Here is a 24,887-nt window from a genome sequence, read left to right on the forward strand (position 1 = left end):
TTTATTTTTTTTCAAAAAAAGACATTCCTTTTTCTCTGCAACTCCATTTCCTATAAAAGCCCAAATAATTCATCAAAAAAACCCAAGTTTTTCTCTTGTTAATGAATAAAAACTAAAATGAAAGTGCAATAACATTAAATTAATGGTGAATGGCCAAAATAAAAACAATTTTAACCATAGTGCCTAAAATGAAACTTTTTATTTTTTAGTACCAAAAATAAAACTTTTTGAAAAACGGTGACCAATTATATAGTTTTCCCTAAAATATTTTAGCTTGATTAAAGTAGACTTATCTTTTTATAACTTTATTTTTTATTTATTAATTTATATTCTCTTTTGGTAAATGTGACAAAAGAAAGGAACAAGGTATGACCAATTATTGAGTTGGGGGCTTAATGGGAATACTATTTTGGTACTGTGTTTTGCAGGTAAATTCGAAAAAAGATATTATAAAAATCTGTTGGAAAAATATCAACACATAGATCAAAAGCTATCAACATATCTATATAACTATTTATATATGGCTAAATTAGCCAAAAAAAGCAGATTTAAAAAAAAAATTTGTTGTTTAGGCCCATGTTTGACATATTTTTCGTAATAGTTTAATTTTTAATAGAAAAACTAAAAATGTGTAAGAAAGCACGATACCCTTACCCTTACTTGACATCGACATTAATTTAAACTTTAAAGTTTAAAAAAACTTAACAAAAATCAAAAGTATTGGTACACTTGACATCGACATCAATTTGAATTTTAAAGTTCAGAAAAATTGAACAAAAATTAAAAATATTAATACACTTGAGAAAGTATCGATACTTTTCACCATGTATTGATACCATCATCAATCTTTCAAAATTCTATGTTTTTTTTTTGTTCATTTTCATATGTATTTTTCTTCTCATATTTTACCATTTCTCAACCTGTTTGTTTACCTTACAAGTTTATCATATCTAAAACATGATTTTAGCAAAGCTGCTATTGTGGAACCAAAAATATTTTGTATTTATGATTTAAATGAAGGAAATTTTTTTTTACTATTTCTACATTTCACATTACTTTTTTGTGAAAAAAATTAGAAAGTGGGAGACTTTCAAGTAAATGTTGGGGAAAAGCAGGATCAATCAATGAAGGATAGTTTCAGCAAGGTCCCCATAGTGGAGCCACCATTGATAATTTCCTTTCATTTTTGGAAAACAATAGAAAAATGTAAGTTTTGATTTAAAAAATGAATGTAATTTTTTTTTTGAGATGATATTAAGAAAATATACAACTAGTTACACGAAAAAACTACTGAAAACCAAAACTATTAGCTTTATCCATGTCTAAGATTTCTTGAATCTCTCTAGGAGAAGAATCAAGTATTTGCAACTCTTCCTTTCTTCTAAGAGCCAATTTGGTTATAGCGTCCACAACCTAATTATTCTCCCGAGATATATGTTTTACAGGCCACTAGCCTTCGTGAGTCAATAGGTATTGGATCCTCCTGATTAGAGCAAAATTCAATATGGTTGATATGCTATCTTGAATTGATTTAATAGCCTCCAAATTATTTGATTGGACTATCACCTTATCATGCCAATCTGTTTCATAGTAGGTTAATACCAACCAAAATGTTCCATAATTCAGTGTCAAAAGTTGAGTACTTCCCCAAATGATGATTATATCCGAGAATCCAAAACAATGAATAAAGCAAGAACTTTTAGGTTAGTTTTGAAAAAAGTCAAAACAAAATAATAACGTGGTATGTTTGAAATTAGTCCCTTTATTTTTCTTTATAAATTTGAAATTTTGTCATGATACTTTTATTTTAAAGAATTTAGTCTATTTATTTTTACATTTCAAAATTTAAGTCTAAACTATTAGTATTGTTAAAATTATTTTATTAAATTCAAGTTCATTATAATAATGTTATTTCCTTAATTACATTGCTATCAAGTAGGGGAGAATCCAAAAGGGTAGGCAAAGGCCTTGATCTCTTGGATAATATTGGTAAATCCTGGCTTCGCCTTTGGTATCCAATGAGTTTTTTTTTTTCTAAAGCATGTAATCAATCAACAATTTATAGAGTTAAATAAGTCGTTTTAAGATTTGATAAAATTTTATTTTTTAAAAAAACTAAAAAATTTATAGAGGACTAAATAAGTCTGCTTGGAATAGGAATTTGCGAATTTTGTGTTCTTCAATATTTAAATCGACTAAAAACATAAAAGCTTATGCCCTACCAGTTTTTGTACTTTTAGAGAGAGAAAAAAGATTCAAATAAAAATATTTAATAGTAGAATTTCTCATTACTAAAATTTTAATAAATTAATACAACCAATAAAATTAATTTAATAAAATAAAAATCAATTATGGTTTGAATATTTATTATTTAAAAAAATAAGTGTTTCCTTATCTATTAAGTGTTTGGTGGATGTTCAATTCTTTTGTCGATTTTTGCTCGCCGCTTTGGGCTATCCGAGGCTAATTTCCTTATCTAAGTGTTTGCAACCATTTCAGATATGTCGTGCTTGAGTTGTGACAAAGTTAATTGTCAACGTGTCATAATGTTCTAAAGCCTTAGAATTCAATTAAACATAAACAAGTCATGCCCAAATTTGGTGTTTGATTTTTATGATTAAATCCTAACAAAATCAATATTAAATCAAACGAATCTAGAATAGATGGATTTTTTTTTGTTGTTTTAAAAGATCATAATACCTTATAAAAATTACACACCATGAAAGTGGAAAGAAGAATAGGAAGTATGATTTAAAATTGATAAACTAGCATTGTTTCTGTAATAGCCCGATTTTCAGAAATGTTGAAAATAGTGGTACGAGATCATCAAATTCAGAAAATAAGCTCGTAAATTTTATTATCAATAATTACGAGCCAAATATGATTTTTAAGAGATTTTTAAATTAGTAATTTGTATTTTATAAAAAATTATTAAGTCAATAAATTGAGGAAAAGAGTTATCGAGACTTCGATGTTATAAACTGAGCCGTAAATATTTTTATAAATATTTACGGAGTGTCAATATGGTAGTGTTAAAGTTCCGTCAGAAAATTTTAATGTTTTTGCAGTTAATTAATTAAAAAGAACTAAATTGAAAAGATGCAAAACTTGCTAAAGTGATTAAATAGCTTAACAATTAAATAAGGAAGGACTAAAAGAGAAAATGGACCAATTTAAGTGGCTGAGATGGCATACCGTTAAAAAAATCTAACATTTTTATGTATTAAGGACAAATTTGGAATTACAATAAAGTTTATGTGGCCAAATTTTATTTTAAGCATTTCAAGACCATTTCTTCTGGAAATTTCGGTGGGAGACAGCCATGGAAGAGGGTTTGGAGCTGGTATTCCATATTTTGGCTTCAAGTAAGTTTAATTCTTGCTTTGTCCTTGAAATTTTTATATTTTTAGACTTTTACAATTAGGTCCAACTTAGTATTCTACTAGTTTCTCATTTTGTTGAAAGTTTTGGAAGATACTAATGATAAGTTCATATGATTTTTGTTATTTTGTGATGAAATTGAGATGTTAATGGATGTTTAAAGGTGTTTTATTAAAGAATTTTAGATGAAAACAAGTTTTAGGGATTAAATTGAAAAGTATTGAAATCATGGAGAAATTCTAAAATTTCATGGAATCCATGGGCTGTTATTGATATGTATGGGAAATACTAGGCTTGAATCAAGGATTATATTGCAAGAATTTCATTTTCCAAGCCTAGGGACGAAATTATCATATATTAAAAGTTTAGAGTCAAATTGGTAATCAATATATTACACTAAACAGTTTTGGGCAGCAGCAGTGGCCTAATTTTGAAAAATCACCAAAAATTGTGAGAATTGAAATAGAAGATGAATAAAATATAAAATTAAAGCTTATTGAGTCTAGTTTTTTTATAGAAGAAATGGTGTGAGCAATGGAATTGTAAATTATAAGATATAATAAGTTTTGTGAGACAATGTCAGAATGATTTGGGGTTTCCCTGTTCTGATTTTGGAAAATCATCAAAAATTTAAGAAAAATATTTATGAGCTATAATTTATATGTTTAGAATCCTTGGTGAGTCTATTTTCAAATGAAATAAACGGAAACATCATCTGAATTCTGTACAATTAGATAATTCATTTTTAGTAGAGAGTGGTCGGAACTGTCAGACAGCAAAACAAGAGAAACTTTAAAGAATAAATTGTATTAATTTGCTAAACCAAAAATTCTGAAAATTTTATTGTAAGAAGATATGTGAGTCTAGTTTCAAGGAAATTTTACGGATCTTAATTTGGAGCTCTTTAGCTCCAGATAAAAATAATTGACTCTGACTCGGATAAACAGCTTTGAATATATATGTGAGTGAATAGTGAAATTATAGTTAATGTTGTTTAAGCGTGTTATATACATTAAGGATGTGGAATGGAGAGGAGGAGGAGAAAAATTGGAAAATATATGATTGATTTGTGTATAATTGGTCATAGGCTTGATTATAATTGATAAATGATGAAATCGAAATGATGCTTGTATTTGTACATTATTGGTCATGGTATAAGTTTATGTGTGAAAATAAAGTTTCATAGTATGTTTGTATGGTATATTCCGTATATGATTTGGCATGAATGGTTTATGAATTAACACATGTTGGCTTTGGCCAAGTGGTGATTAGATTATGCCACGTTAAATTTATAAGTTATGCACCACGCCTATGCTTTTTCATTTGGCCAAGTAAAAATGAACAGAAAGTAAAGCTTCTGTAAACAAACAAGACAGAACAAATGAAAGCAGATGGCGTACCTTTGCAAAATATAACAAGTGTATTGTATGTTCAAAAAACATGTATTACTTTCGCGGATACAACTAAAAAGTGAGGCTATTTTACTAAACTAGTCTGAAAAAATATTATATTTATAAAAATAATCCAAGTTCAAAAATAATTATTAAAATAACCTAAAATGAACAGCACCCACTCTTTTTTTGCACCAATGATTGCCTAATAATTGTTTCAGAATTAAAAAATTAATTTTTTGGGTTTTGGCCTGTCAATGGCCGAAACCCATGTATTTTTTTTAAATTGTATAATACTGATATACGAAAAAGGAAAAAGAAAAAAAATAAAAAAATTAAATTTTTGGGTGCAGGCCTGTCAATGGCCGGCACCCAATAGTAACAAAAAAAATTTTGAATTTTTTTCGTGTCAGAATCAGATATCAGTATACGAAAAAAGTTGAAAAATTTTTTTTGGGTGCTGGCTTGTCAATGGCTAGCACCCAGTACAAATTTTAAAAAACAATTTTTTTTCTTTTTTTTCGTGTAAAAATCAGATATCAGAATACAAAAAAAGTAAAAAAAAATTTGGGTGCTGGCATGTCACTGGCCGACACCCAGTACAAATTTAAAAAAATTTCTTTTTTGCGTGTAAAAATCATATATCAGTATACGAAAAAAGTTAAAAGAAATTTTTTGGGTGCTGGCCTGTCAATGGCCGGCACCCAGTACAAATTAAAATTTTTTTCGTGTAAAAATCAGATATCAGTATATTGATATCTGATTCTGACATGAAAACAATTCAAAATTTTTTTTGTTACTATTGGGTGCCGACCATTGACAGGCCAACAGCCAAAAAATTAATTTTTTTCTTTTTTTCTTTTTCTTTTTTCGTATATCAATATTATACAAATTAAAAAAAATACATGGGTTTCGGCCATTGACAGGCTAAAATTCAAAAAATTAATTTTTTTAATTCTGACACAATTATTAGGCAATCATTGGTGCAAAAAACGAGTGGGTACTGTTCATTTTAAGTTATTTTGGCGATTATTTTTGAACTTGGGTTATTTTTGTAAATATAATATTTTTTTAGACTGATTTGGTAAAATAGCCAAAAAGTGAAGAAGACAACAGACATGATGACCCACCACGCCTGTGCTTTTTCAATTATTGCAATTTTTATTCGTACAATAATTGTTGAAGTTAGGTAGCATTAAATGTTGGGTAAATTCCACAATTGGTCATTTAGGCATTGCAGTCAAAAACTATTTTCATTTTTTTAAAATTATTCCCTCTTTATAGTTAATGTTGTTTAAGCGTGTTATATACATTAAGGATGTGGAATGGAGAGGAGGAGGAGAAAAATTGGAAAATATATGATTGATTTGTGTATAATTGGTCATAGGCTTGATTATAATTGATAAATGATGAAATCGAAATGATGCTTGTATTTGTGCATTATTGGTCATGGTATAAGTTTATGTGTGAAAATAAAGTTTCATAGTATGTTTGTATGGTATATTCCGTATATGATTTGGCATGAATGGTTTATGAATTAACACATGTTGGCTTTGGCCAAGTAGTGATTAGATTATGCCACGTTAAATTTATAAGTTATGCACCACGCCTATGCTTTTTCATTTGGCCAAGTAAAAATGAACAGAAAGTAAAGCTTCTGTAAACAAACAAGACAGAACAAATGAAAGCAAATGGCGTACCTTTGCAAAATATAACAAGTGTATTGTATGTTCAAAAAACATGTATTACTTTCGCGGATACAACTAAAAAGTGAGGCTATTTTACTAAACTAGTCTGAAAAAATATTATATTTATAAAAATAATCCAAGTTCAAAAATAATTATTATATATTGCCTTTTTGCAATGATTGCTAATATTGTTTCAGAATTAAAAAATTAATTTTTTGGGTTTTGGCCTGTCAATGGCCGAAACCCATGTATTTTTTTTAAATTGTATAATACTGATATACGAAAAAGGAAAAAGAAAAAAAATAAAAAAATTAAATTTTTGGGTGCAGGCCTGTCAATGGCCGGCACCCAATAGTAACAAAAAAAATTTTGAATTTTTTTCGTGTCAGAATCAGATATCAGTATACGAAAAAAGTTGAAAAAATTTTTTTTGGGTGCTGGCTTGTCAATGGCTAGCACCCAGTACAAATTTTAAAAAACAATTTTTTTTCTTTTTTCGTGTAAAAATCAGATATCAGAATACAAAAAAAGTAAAAAAAAATTTGGGTGCTGGCATGTCACTGGCCGACACCCAGTACAAATTTAAAAAAATTTCTTTTTTGCGTGTAAAAATCATATATCAGTATACGAAAAAGTTAAAAGAAATTTTTTGGGTGCTGGCCTGTCAATGGCCGGCACCCAGTACAAATTAAAATTTTTTTCGTGTAAAAATCAGATATCAGTATATTGATATCTGATTCTGACATGAAACAATTCAAATTTTTTTTTACTATTGGGTGCCGACCATTGACAGGCCAACAGCCAAAAAATTAATTTTTTTCTTTTTTCTTTTTCTTTTTTCGTATATCAATATTATACAAATTAAAAAAAATACATGGGTTTCGGCCATTGACAGGCTAAAATTCAAAAATTAATTTTTTTAATTCTGACACAATTATTAGGCAATCATTGGTGCAAAAAACGAGTGGGTACTGTTCATTTTAAGTTATTTTGGCGATTATTTTTGAACTTGGATTATTTTTGTAAATATAATATTTTTTTAGACTAATTTGGTAAAATAGCCAAAAATTGAAGAAGACAACAGACATGATGACCCACCACGCCTGTGCTTTTTCAATTATTGCAATTTTTATTCGTACAATAATTGTTGAAGTTAGGTAGCATTAAATGTTGGGTAAATTCCACAATTGGTCATTTAGGCATTGCAGTCAAAAACTATTTTCATTTTTTTAAAATTATTCCCTCTTTAGTCACGTGACATTAATTCAATATTATTATATACTCATTTTAATCACTCAATTTTAATAAATTTTTATTTTAATCACTTATTTTATATTTTAAATTAATTTTATTTTTTTCAAAAAAAACCTTCATTTTTGTCTGCAACTCCATTTTCTATAAAAACTCAAATAATTCATCGAAAAAAACTCAAGTTTTTCTCTTGTTAATAGTGAGTGACCAAAATAAAAATAATTTTAACCGTAGTGCATAAAATGAAAATAATTTTTAATAATAGTTCATAAAATGAAATTTTTTTATTTTTTAGTACCAAAATAAAACTTTTTGAAAAACGGTGACCAATTATACAATTTCCCCTAAAATATTTTAGCTTGATTAAAGTAGCATTATCTTTTTATAACTTTATTTTTTATTTATTAATTTATATTCTCTTTTGGTAAAGGTGACAAAAGAAAGGAACAAGGTATGACCAATTATTGAGTTGGGGGCTTAATGGGAATACTATTTTGGTACTGTATTTTGGAGGTAAATTCGAAAAAAGATCTTATTAAAATCTGTTGGAAAAATATTAACACATACATCAAAAGCTATCAACATATCTATATAACTATTTATAGCCAAAAAAACAAAGCAGATTTAAAAAAAAAATGGTTGTTTAGGCCCATTTTTGACATATTTATGGTAATAGTTTAATTTTTAATAGAAAAAGTAAAAATGTGTAAGAAAGCACGATACATTTACCCTTACTTGACATCGACATCAATTTGAACTTTAAAGTTCAAAAAACCTTAACAAAAATTAAAAGTATTGATACACTTAAGAAAATATCGATACCTTTCACCATGTATTGATACCATCATCAACTTTTCAATATTCTATCTATGTTTTTCTTTTGTTCATTTTCATATGTATTTGTCTTCGCATATTTTACCATTTCTCAACTTGTTTGTTTACCCTACAAGTTTATATATTTAAAACATGAATTTAGCAAAGCTGCTATTGTGGAACCAAAAAATATTTTGTATTGATGATGAGATTTATGGAACTTACAAATTGGCTATCAGGCCTTGAAAGAATGGGTGGTAGTGGTGGTGGCAGCTGCTTCCTTGTGAGGCTGCTATAGTGGCACTTTCCTTAAACTAATATTGTAAAGGTACTCCCATTTTTAATGGTATCTCGCTCTCTCTATTCTAATAATGTTTTCTTTTCTCTCCATTAAATTATAGAAAAAAGATTTTGGTATCGGAGGATTCACCATGTATCCATCTTCTAAAGTTAGGAGAAGACTACCATTAGAAAGTAGCATTACACAAAGCATCTCTCTTTCCCCACATTGTCGATAAATCTCTGTAATCCAATTAACAGATTTATAAATTCCATTGTAACTCTAAACATAAGAAACAATACCTGCAAGGGTACGGATATTAAAAATGCATCATCCTAGACACAATGTCATTTTCTCTCTTCAAAATCGGCCTATTCCAATAAATATATAAAAAATAAGCCTAAACAACCAAATTTTTTCTTAAATCGGCCTTCCTGACTAATTTAGATTTTATATAAGAACGATGATTTATGCTTCACATAAATTAGATCAATAATCGAAGTAAGTATATAAGTGGGTGTGAACTTATTAAAAATATCAAGAAAGTAACATATATATAATTAAATATATAATTAGTTAACTAATGAGGTGTCACAAATACTAGAGTGCTACGTTCAAAATTGAAAAAAATTATTAAATTTTAAAATTATGTGAAAAAAAATTACAGATCAAATTAAAAGAAAATGTCATGTTCGGAACTAAATGTTGACTAACCTTCATTTATTAACCCAAATGTTAATAGGATTAAATATCTTAAAGTAATTTTAATCTCTAAAATTTAACACGATTTAAAGTTTTTAATTTTTTTTAGGCATAATAATAAATTTAGCTTCTAATATTTATTGTTTTTTACTTTAATCTTAATTTTTTATTACTTTAACTCTCAACCTTACAAATATAATCAAATTGTTTTTCACTTTAGTCTTAATTTTGTTCTCCTCTCTAATGGGGTTTTCAAGGACAAGAAGATCATACTCTCTTATTGCTCTTAGCTTTCTCACCATTTCATTTCTACGTTTATGATAATACTCTAAAATGACATATTTTTATGTATTAATTACATATTTATTTTGAGTACGATCTTATTAATTTGTACTTTTTATGATTTTTTATTTTGTAGGGATTAAATTGCAGGCAAAAGGAATTTCCCCTTCTCACTACAAGTGAGCTTTTTCCCTGTTGCGATCTCTTTGTTCTGTATCGGCCTTCCGAGTAACATGATTACTAGTCTCTTGTTTATGTATGTATCAGTGGCATAGATTGGAATGAGCCAGGAGTAAGGAATTGTTCAAGGCAGACGACACCATTCAAGGGATCGATTTATCCAACTGGTTTGCCTCTGGCAGAGTACGTAGTTAAAGAGGTCATAAGGAACATCAAGAAACCTGTTCATTTGCTTGATATTACAATGCTCTCTCAATTAAGAAAAGATGCACATCCTAGCACTTACAATGACTTCAACGGCATGGATTGCACCCACTGGTGCGTTGCCGGCCTCCCCGATACATGGAATCTACTTCTGTATGCAGCTCTCATCAAATAGTAGAGAAATTTGGTTCAGGCACTAGCCACCCAACATATATGTGGTCTCCTTAAATTATTTATTTTGCTTACTCAAAAAAGATCATAAGATTATACATTGAAAATATAATAAATTTGTTTACTTCTGTTTGCAGTTCTCAATTATGCATGTGATGTAATTCAATTATTTATGGCATTGGTTTGTTTTCTTCTTGCTTTAGATTGTTTCTCCTATTGCCTAAAAAAAGAGAATTGGTGATATTATGATTGTGAGGATGAATATGAGAATCCTGGGATTGAAGAGATATTAGCTTCAACTTTTCATCAAAATACTGAAATAAGTACATAATATTCTTTATAGAGAGAACAAAAAAAGAAGAAACAAGCACACGCAAAATGAGTAGCAATCTTAATTAAATCATCTAATCCCCCAAGCTGATACAAAAATACCAGCAAAAAGTATAATGTGGCTGAAATACATCCATAAAACTGGGGTCAACCTTACTACTAAAAGTTTTCATGTTTGTAATTCCCAGTGCCAAGCATGATGCACTTCAAAATCAATACTTTGGTAATAATGTGAAATGCAACAGTTCAATAGTAGATTTGCAAAAACAGAATAAAGGAAAGTGGACGCCCCCATACTCCAACAGAGCAACTCAACCTACAATGAAAAAGGCATTTCCATGGTCACTTTGTAAAGCATTAGTTAAGCCATGATGAAAATAGAAGAGTAAATTACCATTTGGTTTGAATTGAAATGAAACTGAGCTTGTCTCACACGCACCCCAACATATTTCCTTATTTCATTTGGAGCAACTGATCAGTAACCTCGACCGCTTGAGAATTTTGAACATTCTGTACGTGCGTGATCAAAAGAAACAATTATAAAGAAAGGTAAAACCAACGTTTTCAAAAGTAAAACACTTTAAAATGATTGGTACCATTTGATCGAACATATGCTTTATGGTGGTGTTAAGGTCGCCTTCCCACTGCAGTTCACCATCCTCATCTCTTGTTAAGTGCATTTGTTCCAGCCTTGGTGTGCTTAACTCCCCTTGAGAGAAATTCTTCATTTTGGGGCAGTCTGTCACTATCACCATTTGCAAGACTGGGAACTCCAACGAGTGATGCGCCAATGAAAAGCTTGCTATACTTGGCAGATGACTTAGTTGCAAATACTTCAGCTTGGGAAAAACAATGCTGGCCTGTAAGTCTTCACCTTCACATGATATGATTTCTTCTATCAACTCAGAATCAGCTATGCTCAATCTTTCTAGTAGTGTCAGGCTCTTAGCTGTCGAGCATGCCATTAGATTGATGAATCCATGGCATCTTGAAACTTCCATACTTAATAGATTTTTGACAGACAACAAAAATGGCTCTAAAGTCTTTAATGTTAGCTCTGGAAGTTGAGACAACCTTAAGGCCTCTAACTGATAGCATGCCCATGTGTGCCTTTCCTCGTTGATGAGTCCTTCAAACCGGACTATTTCAGAAATGGAGGCATTGTTTATAACAAGCTTCTCAAGCTTTGGTAGTGACTGAATGAAGGAATATGGAAGAGTAGTAGATGTCTCAGGAAAGAATTGGAGGTTAAGAAGTTTGAGGTTTGGGAAACACTGCAATGAGAGTTGTCCATCACATATCCCCTTTATCATATCATTCGTCTTCAGTGTTAATTCTTGTAAAACAGGGAAAGTGTCCTGGACAACAACAAATATATTGAACATTGACTAAGGAGTTTTAAATTTGAGTTAGTTCAAAAGGCAACTTATAGGGAACCTCATTTGATTTGAATATAAATTCAAGTAATGAACATGGAATATAAACTATCAGTGAGCAGACCTCATTGACGCAAAACAAGGGTTGTTGGTTTGGGATTTCAACCTCACCAAATATCTGTGCTTTGGGGCATTCAATAACCTTCATAAATTTCAATGACGGCCATTGGGTGGTATGCATCCTAGAGCAGAAACTTTTCAAACTCGGCACCTTATCCAGTCCAAGGTGCGTTAGACGGGGAAATACAAACTTGGTCATCACTGTTTCTGCCATAGTAGACCGAGTAGCTGATGTTGACTGTGCTTCATTGGCATTGAGTGCTTGCAGCTCAATTATTTCTTCTAACGAATCACAGCCCTGAATCAGCAACTTCTTCAACCAAGGGAAAACAACCTAATACATCATTAGATTGGGTTAATAACTGAAATATGTTGAAATGAAAAAGATTAATGAAAGAAGTAAAAGGAGAAGAGAATAATAGTAAAGTAAAAGAGGAAGAAATGACCTTTTGATTGAGGACAGCAGAGTTATTTGTTTGTGTAGGTTGGTGAATTTGAGTTTCATCTCCACATACAGATTTAGAGATGATTGTTCTCAGCAGAGGACAATTTGTTAGTGTTAAATCTCTTAAGTATGGGAATTCAAAGCCATTCTCAAAGCAGGTATCTTTGAGTTTGGGAGGGTCTTCCAGACACAGGGACTGCAGTGTAGGGAACATCTGATTCCTCTCTGGTGAGTAGGATGGGTGGTGCCATATCTTATGAATGTTAATGGAGGACAACTTCAGATTCATCAAACGGGGAATGACAACCTGTTGACATAAATAATATGAGTTTAGATTTTATGAATATAAATAACAATATAAATTATAACACATTTCTATTTTCATCAAATAAATTCAGTTGTATTTTAAGGTTAGAGAAAAAATTAGAAAAAATAATTTGTTTTTAAAATGTCTTTCAAATAAATATTTATACTATTATTCAAATACCAAACTTTTAAAACAAAAATCATATATTAAAAGTATTATATATGTACTTTAATTTATTTTAAAAATAAGATAAAAATTATTCTATTGACGATTCGAGTTTGGATGCATACTCATATCAGCACAACTAAAATTTAAATAAAGTGAATAAAGTTTACGCTTCGCTCAAATTCATCAAATAGAAAGATGATATGAATTAATTAGTTCAGATAAAGATTGAATGCCAAACTGACCTTGTCACAGAATAAAGCGGCAGTATCATCTTCCACATCTTGCTCGTCAATCACTTTTTCACTCTTTCTTGAAATTGTAGAAGAAAATGCCCTCATTTTTGCGCACTCAGCTATCGTAATATCCCACAAATTTGGAATTTCAAGAGGTCGACTTCCCAAATAAAAATTTGTCAAGTTGGAACACATCTCTATTTTTACAAAGGAGAGCTTAGGAAATATCAAATTATGTATGGTTGCTTCCTCCTCGTCTTCCCTGATCACTTGTTCCATTGCATTGCATTCTTTTACTTCTATCCTTCTTAGTTGCTTCAGGCTCAAAAGCATAGACGGGGTAAAAATATAGTTCAAGCTGCTACATTTATAAATCTCCATTCTGCTAAGGTTCTTCGACTCCAAGATTTCTTGAGGGTTTCTTTTCCATATTTCTATCAACTTTGGAAACGTGTCAGAGATGTTCAAATCAAATGGGATATTGAATCCACCCTAAAACAACAAATCCATCCATATTATTACGCTCATAATTCAAAAATAAACACTCTTTGTTAGTTAGTCAAGTAGGTTTTAATTTTTTTTAAAATGATGAAAGAATAGGAAAGAAAATCGGGCACTAACTTTTATTGTATCAAGACAGGAGTAAGCTAGATAGCATTATGAACCAACTCCGTACCTTTTTTGTGTACAACTGATGTATGGCGGTATTCAGGTTCCCTTTCCAACACACATTTCGATTGTAACGCTCTTGGTTTACTCTTTGTAATTGCGGGGTGCTTAAAGCTCCCTCAGAAAAGATCTTCAATCTAGGACACCTTTCCACAACTACTTCTTCCAAACAAGGGAAGTTGAAGGTGTAACTCCCTGGACAAAAGCTTGTGAGCCTTTGTAGATAGCTTATTTCTAAACATTTCAATTTCCTGACAACTATTGTCTGATGATAGTCTCCCTCATTTGTCACTATTTCTGTCATTTCAGTGCAGCCTCTTACCCTCATTGTTGTTAATTGCACCAGATTCTCAACTACTAAGGGTGTAACTAAATTTGTCATCATTTTGCAATTTGACACCTCCAAAGTTGTGAGATTTTGGAAAGATAATGACGAGGCTCCAATATTTTTCAAATCATCACAATACCAAATTGTGAGTGTTTGGAGATTAGAGAGAATATGACCAAGTTCCGAATCTTTCCTCCATACATGCTTAAGATTTTTGGAAGAACGCAATTCCAGATTTTTTATTGGTGAGAGAGTCCCAACATCTCCCTTACAAGGGACTACATGTTTGAAATCAAAATAACTAAACTTTAGACTTTCCAAATTGTAGAATCTTCGGAAGAGAGGAAATATATAAGAAGATCCACTATGGAAGCCACCACCCACGCGAGGGAACAAATCCAGTGGACATTGATTCATATCACTAAAATTTCGTAACTCAAGTGTCTCTAAATTGGGAATGACCTAGGAAACCAAGTAAACATTAACAAATGAAGCTCAATGTTGATGTACATGCTTAAATAAAACCAATGTAGAGTAATAGGAATTTTCTTTTTAAAAATTTAAGAAAACAGAATACCTTATGAATGAAAACTGATAATAATAATAATAAAAAACACAAGCAGAAACCCGAATGAAGAATAGGAAGTCTGAATTAAAATGCACAAGCAATCATTAAGTTTCTGATTAAACAAAAAAAGGCAGAATAATGTAAGTTAAAACAAAAGGCTAATATAATACATGATACTTTTACTTTTTTAATTGCCTACAAAACAATAATCTCTTCTCTTAAATGCTCAAATTAGTGTGCAACCTTTCAAATGTTGATATAAGCCCAACCTTTATAAAAATCTTTAAATGAACATTTTTCACTTACTGCAATTCAAGTTGAGTAAAAAATAAGTGAAATGTAATATATTTAGAATAATATACATGACAGTTGAATCAAACATTGCTTGAAAATAATATAATATAATATAAATATAATTTGAGACATAATATACATTATTTGAGAAAACCTTATTTGAGCACTTTCAAAAAAGTTTTGGAACTTATTTGAGCACTTTAAAAGGTTTGGTTTTCATTTGAACATTTTTGTAAATGTTAGGCTCTTATATGAGCATTTTAAAAATTTTAACTCTTTTGTGAGCAACCCTTAAAAGGTTAGGTCTCTATTTGAGCATTTAGCCTTTTTTTTATCCACCTTGTCATAACACTTTGTACTTTTTCTATCTTTTTCACAAAAATAAAAGGTAAACTACAACTATGGTCACTCTAAAATAGGGTTTGTCCTATTTTGGCAACTTCAATTTTTTTCTCAATTTAGTCACTTTAAATAAGATAACTGTGCAAATTTGTCACTGTTGTTAATGGATTGTTAATGTGACACATTAGTCTATTGAGTGACTGACAAGTGGTTTTTTTTTTATAAACTAAAGTTTAAGCGCAAAAAGTTTTGGACTAATTATAAGGATGCCTTTAAACTTTAGTCAAAAGTCAATAAAAAATTTCACTTGTTAGTCACTCAATGTGCTAATATGTCACATAACAATCCATTAAAAGAAAACAAAAAATTTAACAGTAATAACTAACTCACACAATTATCTTATTTAGAGTGTCTAAATTAAATTTTTTTTTAAAAAAATTAAAGTTTGAAATGGTATTATTCTATTTTTAAAATATATCGTCTCATATTTTTTAAATTTAATTTTTTTAAAATGTGTTTCATAACCATATTAACATTTTATTTAATATAAAAATTATAACAAAAAAGTGTTAGAATATAATAAGTAAATATATAACTATTTATCACATAATGTGGAAAATAGTAAGTTGATTTTATTTGTCAAAATCTTATTTTTGAAATAAATTATTTCTTCATTTTTAGAAAAATAAAAATAAAAAATTTAACTTTTATTTAAATATAATATAAAAATATAAAATATTATCATAATAATATTAATTATGATTTTAAAAATTAATATTTATATAATTTCATAATTCCAATGATGACCCTAAACCAGTAAATACTTAAATATAAGTATTAGATAGATATCTCCAAAGAAATGCCTATCAAAGCAATGTAAGATTCAGTTAATTAAATTGCATCATTATGGCATATAACAACATAACATGCATGTGATCATATACGTACCTCTTCAACCAACAATACTGCCTCCCCATTTCCCTTCCTTTCCTGGATTCTAACATCTTCTAAACCCACTATCATTAGCAAAGCAGAACAATCCGTGGTCAATTTTTTCAACATTGGCCACGCAATTGTATGTTGCCCTTTATAGAAACATTTGAGCTTTTCTAAGTGTTCAACCATAAGGGAAGACACTTTGGGAAACTCAAAACTCACAGGCTGCTCCTCTACACCTTCCCCTTCCGATACAATCTCCTCCACCCCACACCGAATTATCCATAATTGTTCAAGTTGCGGAAGATGTTTGGCTATTAACGCTGGAAATATATTTTTTAGCCTCTCACAGTTTGAAACACTTAATTCTCGTAGATTTTGAAAAGAATCTGGTGGTAGCTCATTATGAAATATCATCTTCGCATTTATCAACCCGGAGATTTTCATCCTTTCCAAGCTTGGAATTGCAACCTATTCATATATATCATTCATGCTCATAAGAAAGTTAGCTCATGTAATGCAGGACGAATCAACTGAATCATATATAAGACTAATGAAATAAATAAATCACCTTCTCATTGAAGAGAGTATGCATGCCGGACTCAATACTGCTTTCACTAATGAATTCTTTTAATTTCGGGCAAAACCCAATCGTTAGCTCTTTCAACAAAGGGAATTCGACATTATAATTTCCTGAGCAGAAGGAGATGAGGTTTCCAAGGAAATCCATACGCAGAAAGTTTAATCGGGGGAAACAAATCACATTATTCATTTCTTCTTCTTCTTCTTCTATTTCCTCTGTAAATATTATCTCCCTTAAGGACTCACAATGCACTATCTCAAAGCGGTGGAGCTGCACCAGACTCCTGGCGACAGAGGGTGATAACAGATGCTCCAACTTGCCGCATCCACTGATGATCAACCTCCTCAAATTCGAACTCCTATGATATGTCTGCTTGTGCCATATTATGTTGTTGTTAATGGAATGATGGAAAACAAGTTGCATAAATACAAACAATTCTTTTCTTCTAAAAATCTAAATGGAAGGGAAACGAAAAGATAATACGTAACATAATTTGGAAATATGATTTTCGATTTTAAAGAATTTTAGTTCGAACTGTGAATTCCAATTACATTTTCATCATTTTTGTGTATTGAATTGATTTTGGACTTTCGATGAGTTTGGATTAAAATTTAAATTTTGGGTTTGAAATTTACTTTGCAGCCTTAAAAACTATTGGATAATTAATTATTTTATTATTAGAAATTTAAGTTAGTGGATCAAATAATTATCTAATAATTATAACTTTTTTGACGATGTCACTAAATAGTTGCATTATAAATAAAAGTTGTAAAAGAATATATGAATAATGTCAAACAAATACCTGATAAATGAAAAGTGGTAGGGGCTCAAAACTCGTGGAACACCTTTCCTCTTGACAGCAAAAGCTAATAAGTTGCGGCAGACGCTCAAGTTTTATGAAACGTAATTCAGAAAACTCAATTTTGTTCATTGTGATATATTGCACCTGCATACCATTTTGGACATGAAGACTCTGTAAATGTGGAAAATCGTTCCCTTTATTTAACTCTGCAAGTACATTCTTGATGCCTTCAAGACCTTCTAGGTCTAGGTACAAATCTTCAGCCTTTCCCAGCAACATTTTCACCCCATTATCCAAACAAATGTTTGTATATAACTGGAGCTCCAATGTCCTTGAACATTCATGTCTTCGGAGCCACTTGGATCTAGGATGATTACCTACAATAATCCTGTATCTGTTCAATGTCTCAATGAATCGATGCTTTGGAATCATTTGGATATCAGAAATTCGAACATATAAAGTAGTTAGACGAGACAAATTGTTTAATTCATCAAGGCTTGCATTTCTCCTCTTGTTGTCAACTACTCCTTCATTTTCCCATTCAGCAAAGCTTCCCTCCATATATAATTCTTCTAATTTAGACAAACTTGATAAGACATTTGGTGGGATGATTTTGAGTTTTCTACACCCACTCAAATCTAACAACCTTAACCGAGTCAATTGTGCTATCTCCTTGGGTAGTTCTTTGATCCTTGAGAAAGCAAGGTCGAGGATTTCTAAATTTTTGAGCTCTCCAATGATGGTTATGTCTTCAACTAGACATCCTCTTAGACATAACATGCGAAGGTCTAAGAGGTGATTAATTGACTCAGGTAGATAGGAATATGAACGTAAATCCAAGATTTTGAGACTTTCAATTCGTCTGAAAAAATGGGGAGGAATTGCCACTGAATCATCATGGGCCATATGGAAAAAGGAAAGACCTGAATACTCCATCTCCTTGGGAAGCTCGGCTACAATTTGAGGACAAGGTAAGCTTATCACTCTCAAGCTGTTCATTTTCGCCTTATCGGACCACTCCTTTGGAATATGATCTCTCAAAACAAGCATATGGTAGTCCCTCGATGCAATAGCTAAAGCAGCATCCCAAACAACATCATGGATATCAAAGTGCTCATCATCATAACTATCAAGCAACAGGGAAGACGCTTTGAGATTAGCCACAACCGTCAATACTTCATTTCTAGCTTCTTCCATAGTGTTGACACCACCAAATAAACCCAAACCCACAGTATATCTCATCAACTTCTCAACCAGACCATTATGGCCTATTACACAGCAAAGCAAGAAAGTCAGCTTAACTTCCTCACTTTCTAAATAATTAAAACTCCACTCAATAGCTGAATATGCTGCAGCTATCCCCGTGAAGTTGCTTGATGAAGGCCTCTCTAGTTCTCGTAAAGCATTCTTCCACTCAAACAATCTTTTGTTTCTCAAAGCCCCTGCAACTGTCGCAATGGCTATGGGCAATCCTGCACATTTTTTGGCTACCTCCATAGCTGCAGGCTTCAAATCACAACTTTCAACGCAGTCGCCAGCCTTCTTCTTGAACAGGTCCCAGGCCTCGTTTTTATTTAAAAACCCAACAGAAAAATGTTTCTGAGCATCCATCCCATTTGATAAAACATTTAGCTCTCTAGAAGTTAGCAGCAACTTGCATCCCTTGTGCTCATCTCCCACAGGGATCCCAACTTCCTCAATATCAACCTTTGCCCAAATGTCATCCAAGACAACCAGAACCCTCTTCTCTTTCTTCAATCTTTCTCGTAGTCGAAGTGCCTTTACATCAGTACTCTGTTCCTCAAATTTCAAGCCCAATAACTCTGCAATTCTGTCCTGAATTTTCTCAATATCAATGGCTTGCGTTACTGTTGCTATGACAACCGAATCAAATAAATTGCCCTTGACCTTTCTAGCGATTTCTTTGACTAGCATTGTTTTTCCGATCCCACCCATACCGTGCACCCCAATAACGCTGACGCTATCATCATTTAGTGCCTCCATTATTCCATTCAAAACCAACGTTCTTGACTCAAAATCCTCGTACCCTTTAAATGGTGTGATAGCGATACCTTGCAGAGGCACAGGATAAGAAACCTCGTCAAACTTGCCCTGTTCAAGTAGCTCGGCAACAGCCTTCGCCTCCTCTGCAGCTTTCAGGCTAAGCTTGTAACGAGTCCAGAAATGAGGACACAAACCAACGAAACACTTTTTCTTTGCTTTTTCTTCATCTTGCGTCACTTTCTCTACTTGTTCAAGGATCCTTGTGTCGACTGCAGACAACCATTTGTCAACATCGCCTTGGATCTCTTTGCCGTTTCGTAAAGCTGCATCAACAGAATGCTGCACTCTGTCCCTTGCAACTTTCAGCTTCTCAGCTTGGTGCTTGAGGATCTCAACATTTTGCTGATGATTGGAAAGGTATTTGACATGGTTTATGATAGGAGAAATCGTATACTCTGCAGCTTTAGCGACAATAGAGCTAACGATGGCAATAACAAAGTCCATTGAGAGAGCAAAGAGCAAGTAAACTAAAAAACCACAGCCACAACAGAAATCAAAACAAAAGCAGAAGAAAAAGGTACAAGTAAAAATGAGCAGAAAGTAAAGCTTCTGTAAACAAACAAGACAGAACAAATGAAAGCAGATGGCGTACCTTTGCAAAATATAAGAGAAGGATTGAGCGATGAGTTTTGAACGATGGAAATAATAATTTGCCTTAACCGAGTAAAGCGAGTAGTAATTTGAGAATAGGCAAGTTAATGTAAAAGTAAGCAAGTTTCAATTGTTTTGTATGTTCAAAAAACATGCATTACTTTCGCGGATACAACTAAAAAGTGAAGAAGCCAACAGACATGATGACCCACCACGCCGATGCTTTTTCATTTATTGCAATTTTTATTCGTAAGCATTAAATGTTGGGTAAATTGCACAATTAGTCATTTAGGCATTGCAGTCAAAAACTATTTTCATTTTTTAAAATTATTCCCTCTTTAGTCACGTGACATTAATTCAATATTATTATATACTCATTTAAGTCATCCAATTTTAATAAATTTTTATTTTGATCACTCATTTCATGTTTTAAATTGATTTTATTTTTTTTCAAAAAAATACCTTCCTTTTTCTTTGCAACTCCATTTCCTATAAAAACCCAGATAATTCATCGGAAAAACCCAAGTTTTTCTCTTGTTAATGAATAAAAACTAAAATAAAAGTGCAATAACATTAAATTAATGGTGAGTGGCCAAACTAAAAACAATTTTAACCATAGTGCCTAAAATGAAAATAATTTTAATAATAGTGCCTAAAATGAAAATTTTTTATTTTTTGGTACCAAAAATAGAACTTTTTGAAAAAACGGTGACCAATTATATAGTTTTCCCTAAAATATTTTAGCTTGATTAAAGTAGCCTTATCTTTTTATAACTTTATTTTTTATTTATTAATTTATATTCTATTTTGGTATGACCAATTATTGAGCTGGGGGCTTAATGGGAATACTATTTTGGCACTGTGTTTTGCACGTAAATTCGAAAAAAGGTCTTGTTAAAATCTGTTGGAAAAATATTAACACATAGATCAAAAGCTATCAACATATCTATATAACTATTTATATATGGCTAAGTTAGCCAAAAAAAAAAAGCAGATTTAAAAAAAAAAATTGGTTGATTAGGCCCATTTTTGACATATTTATTATAATAGGTTGATTTTTAATAAAAAAAAAGTGAAAATGTGTAAGAAAGCACGATACTCTTAAAAAATATCAATACCCTTAAAAAAGTATTGATAACCTTGCTTGACATCGACATTAATTTAAACTTTAAAGTTCAGAAAAACTGAACAAAAATCAAAAGTATTAATACACTTGAAAAAGTATCGATACCTTTCACCATGTATTGATACCATCGTCAACCTTTCAATATTCTATCTATGTTTTTTCTTTGGTTCATTTTCATATGTATTTTTCTTCGCATATTTTACCATTTCTTAACATGTTTGTTTACCTTACAAGTTTATCATATCTAAAACATGATTTTAGCAAAGCTGCTATTGTGGAACCAAAAATATTTTGTATTTATGATGAGATTTATGGAACTTTGACTTACAAATTGGCTATCAAGCCTTGAAAGAATGGGTGGTAGTGGTGGTGGCAGCTGCTTCTTGTGAGGCTGCTATAGTGGCACTTTCCTTAAACTAATATTGTAAAGGTACTCCCATTTTTAATGGTATTTCACTCTCTCTACTCTGATAATGTTTTCTTTTCTCTCCATTCAATTATAGAAAAAAAAAAAAGATTTTGGTATCGGAGGATTCACCATGTATCCATCTTCCAAAGTTAGGAGAAGACAAGATGCTAGCTACCATTAGAAAGTAGCACTACACAAAGCATTTCTTTTTCCCCACATTGTCGATAAACCTTTGTAATCCAATCAATAGATTTATAAATTTCATTGTAATTCTAATTGTAGGAAACAACACGTACCGATATTAAAAATACATCATCCTAGACACAATTTCATTTTTTTCTCTCTAAAATCGACCTATTCCAATAAATATATCAAAAATAAGCCTAAATAACCAAAAGAATTTTTTAAATCTGCCTTCCTAACTAATTTAGCTTTTATATAAGAACAATGATTTATGCTTCACATAAATCAAATCAATAATCGAAGTAAGTATATAAGTGGGTGTGAACTTATTAAAAATATTTATATATAATTAAATATATAATTAGTTAACTAATGAGGTGTCACAAATACTAGAGTGCTACGTTCAAAATTGAGAAAAATTATTAAATTTTAAAATTAATGTGAAAAAAAATTACAGATCAAATTAAAAGAAAATGTCATGTTCGGAACTAAATGTTGACTAACCTTCATTTATTAACCCAAATGTTAAAAGGATTAAATATCTTAAAATAATTTTAATCTCTAAAATTTGACACGATTTAAAGTTTTTAATTTTTTTAGGTATAATAATAAATTTAACTTCTAATATTTATTGTTTTTCACTTTAATCTTAATTTTTTATTACTTTAACTCTCAACCTTACAAATATAATCAAAATGTTTTTCATTTTAGTCTTAATTTTTTCTCCTCTCTAATGGGGTTTTCAAGCGCAAGAAGATCATACTCTCTTATTGCTCTTAGCTTTCTCACCATTTCATTTCTATGTTTATGATAATACTCTAAAATGATATATTTTTATGTATTAATTATATATTTATTTTGAGTACGATCCTATTAATTTGTGTTTTTTATGATTTTTATCTTTTAAGGACTAAATTGCAGCCAAAAGGAAATTTGAGGGCAAAAAGAGTGAATTTGAGGACAAAATGGCAACATGCAAAATAGGAAAGAAGTGGTGCCAAAAATACAAAGTGTGAAAGACTTGAGGAAAAAAATTCAAAGAAGAGATTTATAAACATAAGACTCTATTTAAATTTAAATTTTATTAGGATTATTGTTAAGATTATTATTTAGATTTAATTTCAGCTTTTATCTTTATTTATCCTTTAGAGTTTTAATAGGAAAAAACTAAGTTTTTCTTGTACTATAAATAGGGAATGAAGTGATACAAATTGCACTCATCTTTTTTGTAAAAAATTTTGTCTCCCTGAAGCTCTTGATCTTTGTTCATTTTGTTATTTAATAAAATTCCATTTTATTAAACTTATTTCTTTTTTCCCGAAAAGCATAAGCCACTAAACTCATCTAGCCAAAGGTGCTTTATATGTTTTGGGAAGGTTGCACAGTTGATTCGTTAGCTTACTGGATCAGTGGTTGTCGAGCCTAAGAGACAAGATGGTGTGGCATTCGCCATTGAGAAGTGATGATCTAGTGTAAGATGGTCTTAAAAAAGTGGCAATTGGCTAGAGTCAGGTTCCTTTAAATCGTAAGGCTAAAATCTAAGTGGAGCTGGTGGTCGTAGGTGTCCTCTTCTATTATAACTAGCTTATTCTGTCATGAGAAGGATCATCTAAAAGCCGAGGATTAAACCCAAGAAGGATTGAGACAACCGAAGGCTAGAATCTCTCAATTAAAGAAACTATTTTCTCAATTCTATTTCTCTTTACAATTTTGATTTCAATTTATACAACTTCACCCCTTCTATATCTTTAATTCTATTTTTTTTCCAAGTACATTGCTTTTTCTTGGGAACGATTGTGACCGAGATCTTGAGGAATAAGAAGTTGTGCAAATCTAATCCCTGAGGATTTGATCCTACTTCCCTTATACTATATTTTTCCTTATTTTATAGGGATAGATTATTTTTGGTGATTTTAATAACACACCAGTTTAGAAAATGCCAATTGTTGCTGCAATGTATATGAAGGTAAGTGGGTGTATGACAGCTCCTATCCTCTCATCCACAAGGAGTTTAATTGCCTCAAGTATGGCCGCCCTGATAATCTTTACGTTAAATATAGATGGCAACCAAGCAAGTGTAATTTGCCAAGGTACATATCTCTCACCGCCCTCAATGTTTCATCTATGGAGGGTGTCGAAATTATCAAATAAAAATAATTCCTACAATAAAATAACTCTAAATAGTGGTAAACAGTAGTAAATAGTAGTGTTTGTAAATTAAGCTGCCTTTTAAGTGTACCACACCACCTATTTATACATAAATCATACGCTAATTTTAAGCTTGTTCCACATATTACTAACTACATAAATTAATATCATATTTCATTTCTAATTTTGACTTTTACAAGGTTAAAATTTGATCAGCCCCTCAAATGTCTCAAATTTATGATTCAGTCCCTGTTCTATTTCTCATGCTTCAATTTAATTCCTTCTTTGTTTGTTTTTTATTTAAAACACCCAAATTTCATCTCTGTAAATATTTAAACACAAAATTCATCAATTAGCAGGAACTAATTCAAAATCAAATTAAGCACAAAAAATATACAAAATGAACAATCTATCAATCTGCATGTCTATTAGCTTAATGGAACAAATGACAGGTTTGATGGAACGCATTTGTTGAGGAGATTAAGGGCAATAAGATAATGCTTATTGGAGACTCCATAAGTA

General features: G+C 30.9%; 2 protein-coding genes across 4 annotated transcripts; one reads left to right on the forward strand and one right to left on the reverse strand.

Moving 5' to 3' along the window:
• Window positions 1-3,104: 3,104 nt before the first annotated feature.
• LOC107931797 (protein trichome birefringence-like 40) lies at window positions 3,105-10,833 on the forward strand. 2 transcript variants are annotated; one of them, XR_005919975.1, is made up of 4 exons: window positions 3,105-3,365; window positions 8,764-8,852; window positions 9,925-9,967; window positions 10,056-10,833. XR_005919975.1 is itself a non-coding variant. In XM_016863731.2 (3 exons), the coding sequence occupies exons 1-3, from the start codon at window positions 3,323-3,325 to the stop codon at window positions 10,345-10,347; spliced, it is 378 nt and encodes a 125-aa protein (XP_016719220.1). In that variant the 5' UTR covers window positions 3,261-3,322; the 3' UTR covers window positions 10,348-10,833. The 2 variants fall into 2 exon arrangements, 1 of the variants encoding a protein (XP_016719220.1); XM_016863731.2 differs by lacking the exon at window positions 8,764-8,852 and having other exon boundaries at window positions 3,261-3,365.
• LOC107931791 (uncharacterized) lies at window positions 10,723-20,640 on the reverse strand. 2 transcript variants are annotated; one of them, XM_016863723.2, is made up of 11 exons: window positions 20,501-20,640; window positions 17,845-20,375; window positions 17,031-17,411; window positions 16,472-16,930; window positions 13,999-14,781; window positions 13,332-13,814; window positions 12,616-12,921; window positions 12,174-12,503; window positions 11,270-12,031; window positions 11,068-11,183; window positions 10,723-10,989 (listed from the first exon to the last, which is right to left on the reverse strand). In XM_016863723.2, the coding sequence occupies exons 2-10, from the start codon at window positions 20,350-20,352 to the stop codon at window positions 11,127-11,129; spliced, it is 6,069 nt and encodes a 2,022-aa protein (XP_016719212.2). In that variant the 5' UTR covers window positions 20,353-20,375; window positions 20,501-20,640; the 3' UTR covers window positions 10,723-10,989; window positions 11,068-11,126. The 2 variants fall into 2 exon arrangements, with proteins under 2 accessions (XP_016719212.2, XP_040959753.1); XM_041103819.1 differs by lacking the exon at window positions 20,501-20,640 and having other exon boundaries at window positions 13,332-13,763; window positions 17,845-20,484.
• Between the last annotated feature and the right edge of the window lie 4,247 nt (window positions 20,641-24,887).

This window comes from Gossypium hirsutum, chromosome D10, assembly GCF_007990345.1.
Source record: "Gossypium hirsutum isolate 1008001.06 chromosome D10, Gossypium_hirsutum_v2.1, whole genome shotgun sequence".
NCBI classification, from domain to species: domain Eukaryota; kingdom Viridiplantae; phylum Streptophyta; class Magnoliopsida; order Malvales; family Malvaceae; genus Gossypium; species Gossypium hirsutum.

Excerpts from the sequence above, each read along its gene's own strand:
- LOC107931797 (XM_016863731.2), top strand. The coding sequence starts at position 3,323 with ATGGAAGAGGGTTTGGAGCTGGTATTCCATATTTTGGCTTCAA. Across the intron at positions 3,366-9,924 it reads ATTCCATATTTTGGCTTCAA|GGATTAAATTGCAGGCAAAA; the intron begins GTAAGTTTAATT and ends TTTATTTTGTAG. Across the intron at positions 9,968-10,055 it reads ATTTCCCCTTCTCACTACAA|TGGCATAGATTGGAATGAGC; the intron begins GTGAGCTTTTTC and ends TGTATGTATCAG.
- LOC107931791 (XM_016863723.2), bottom strand. The coding sequence starts at position 20,352 with ATGGACTTTGTTATTGCCATCGTTAGCTCTATTGTCGCTAAAGCTGCA. Across the intron at positions 17,412-17,844 it reads TACCACTTTTCATTTATCAG|ACATATCATAGGAGTTCGAA; the intron begins GTATTTGTTTGA and ends TGGCACAAGCAG. Across the intron at positions 12,032-12,173 it reads CCTTGTTTTGCGTCAATGAG|GACACTTTCCCTGTTTTACA; the intron begins GTCTGCTCACTG and ends GTTGTTGTCCAG.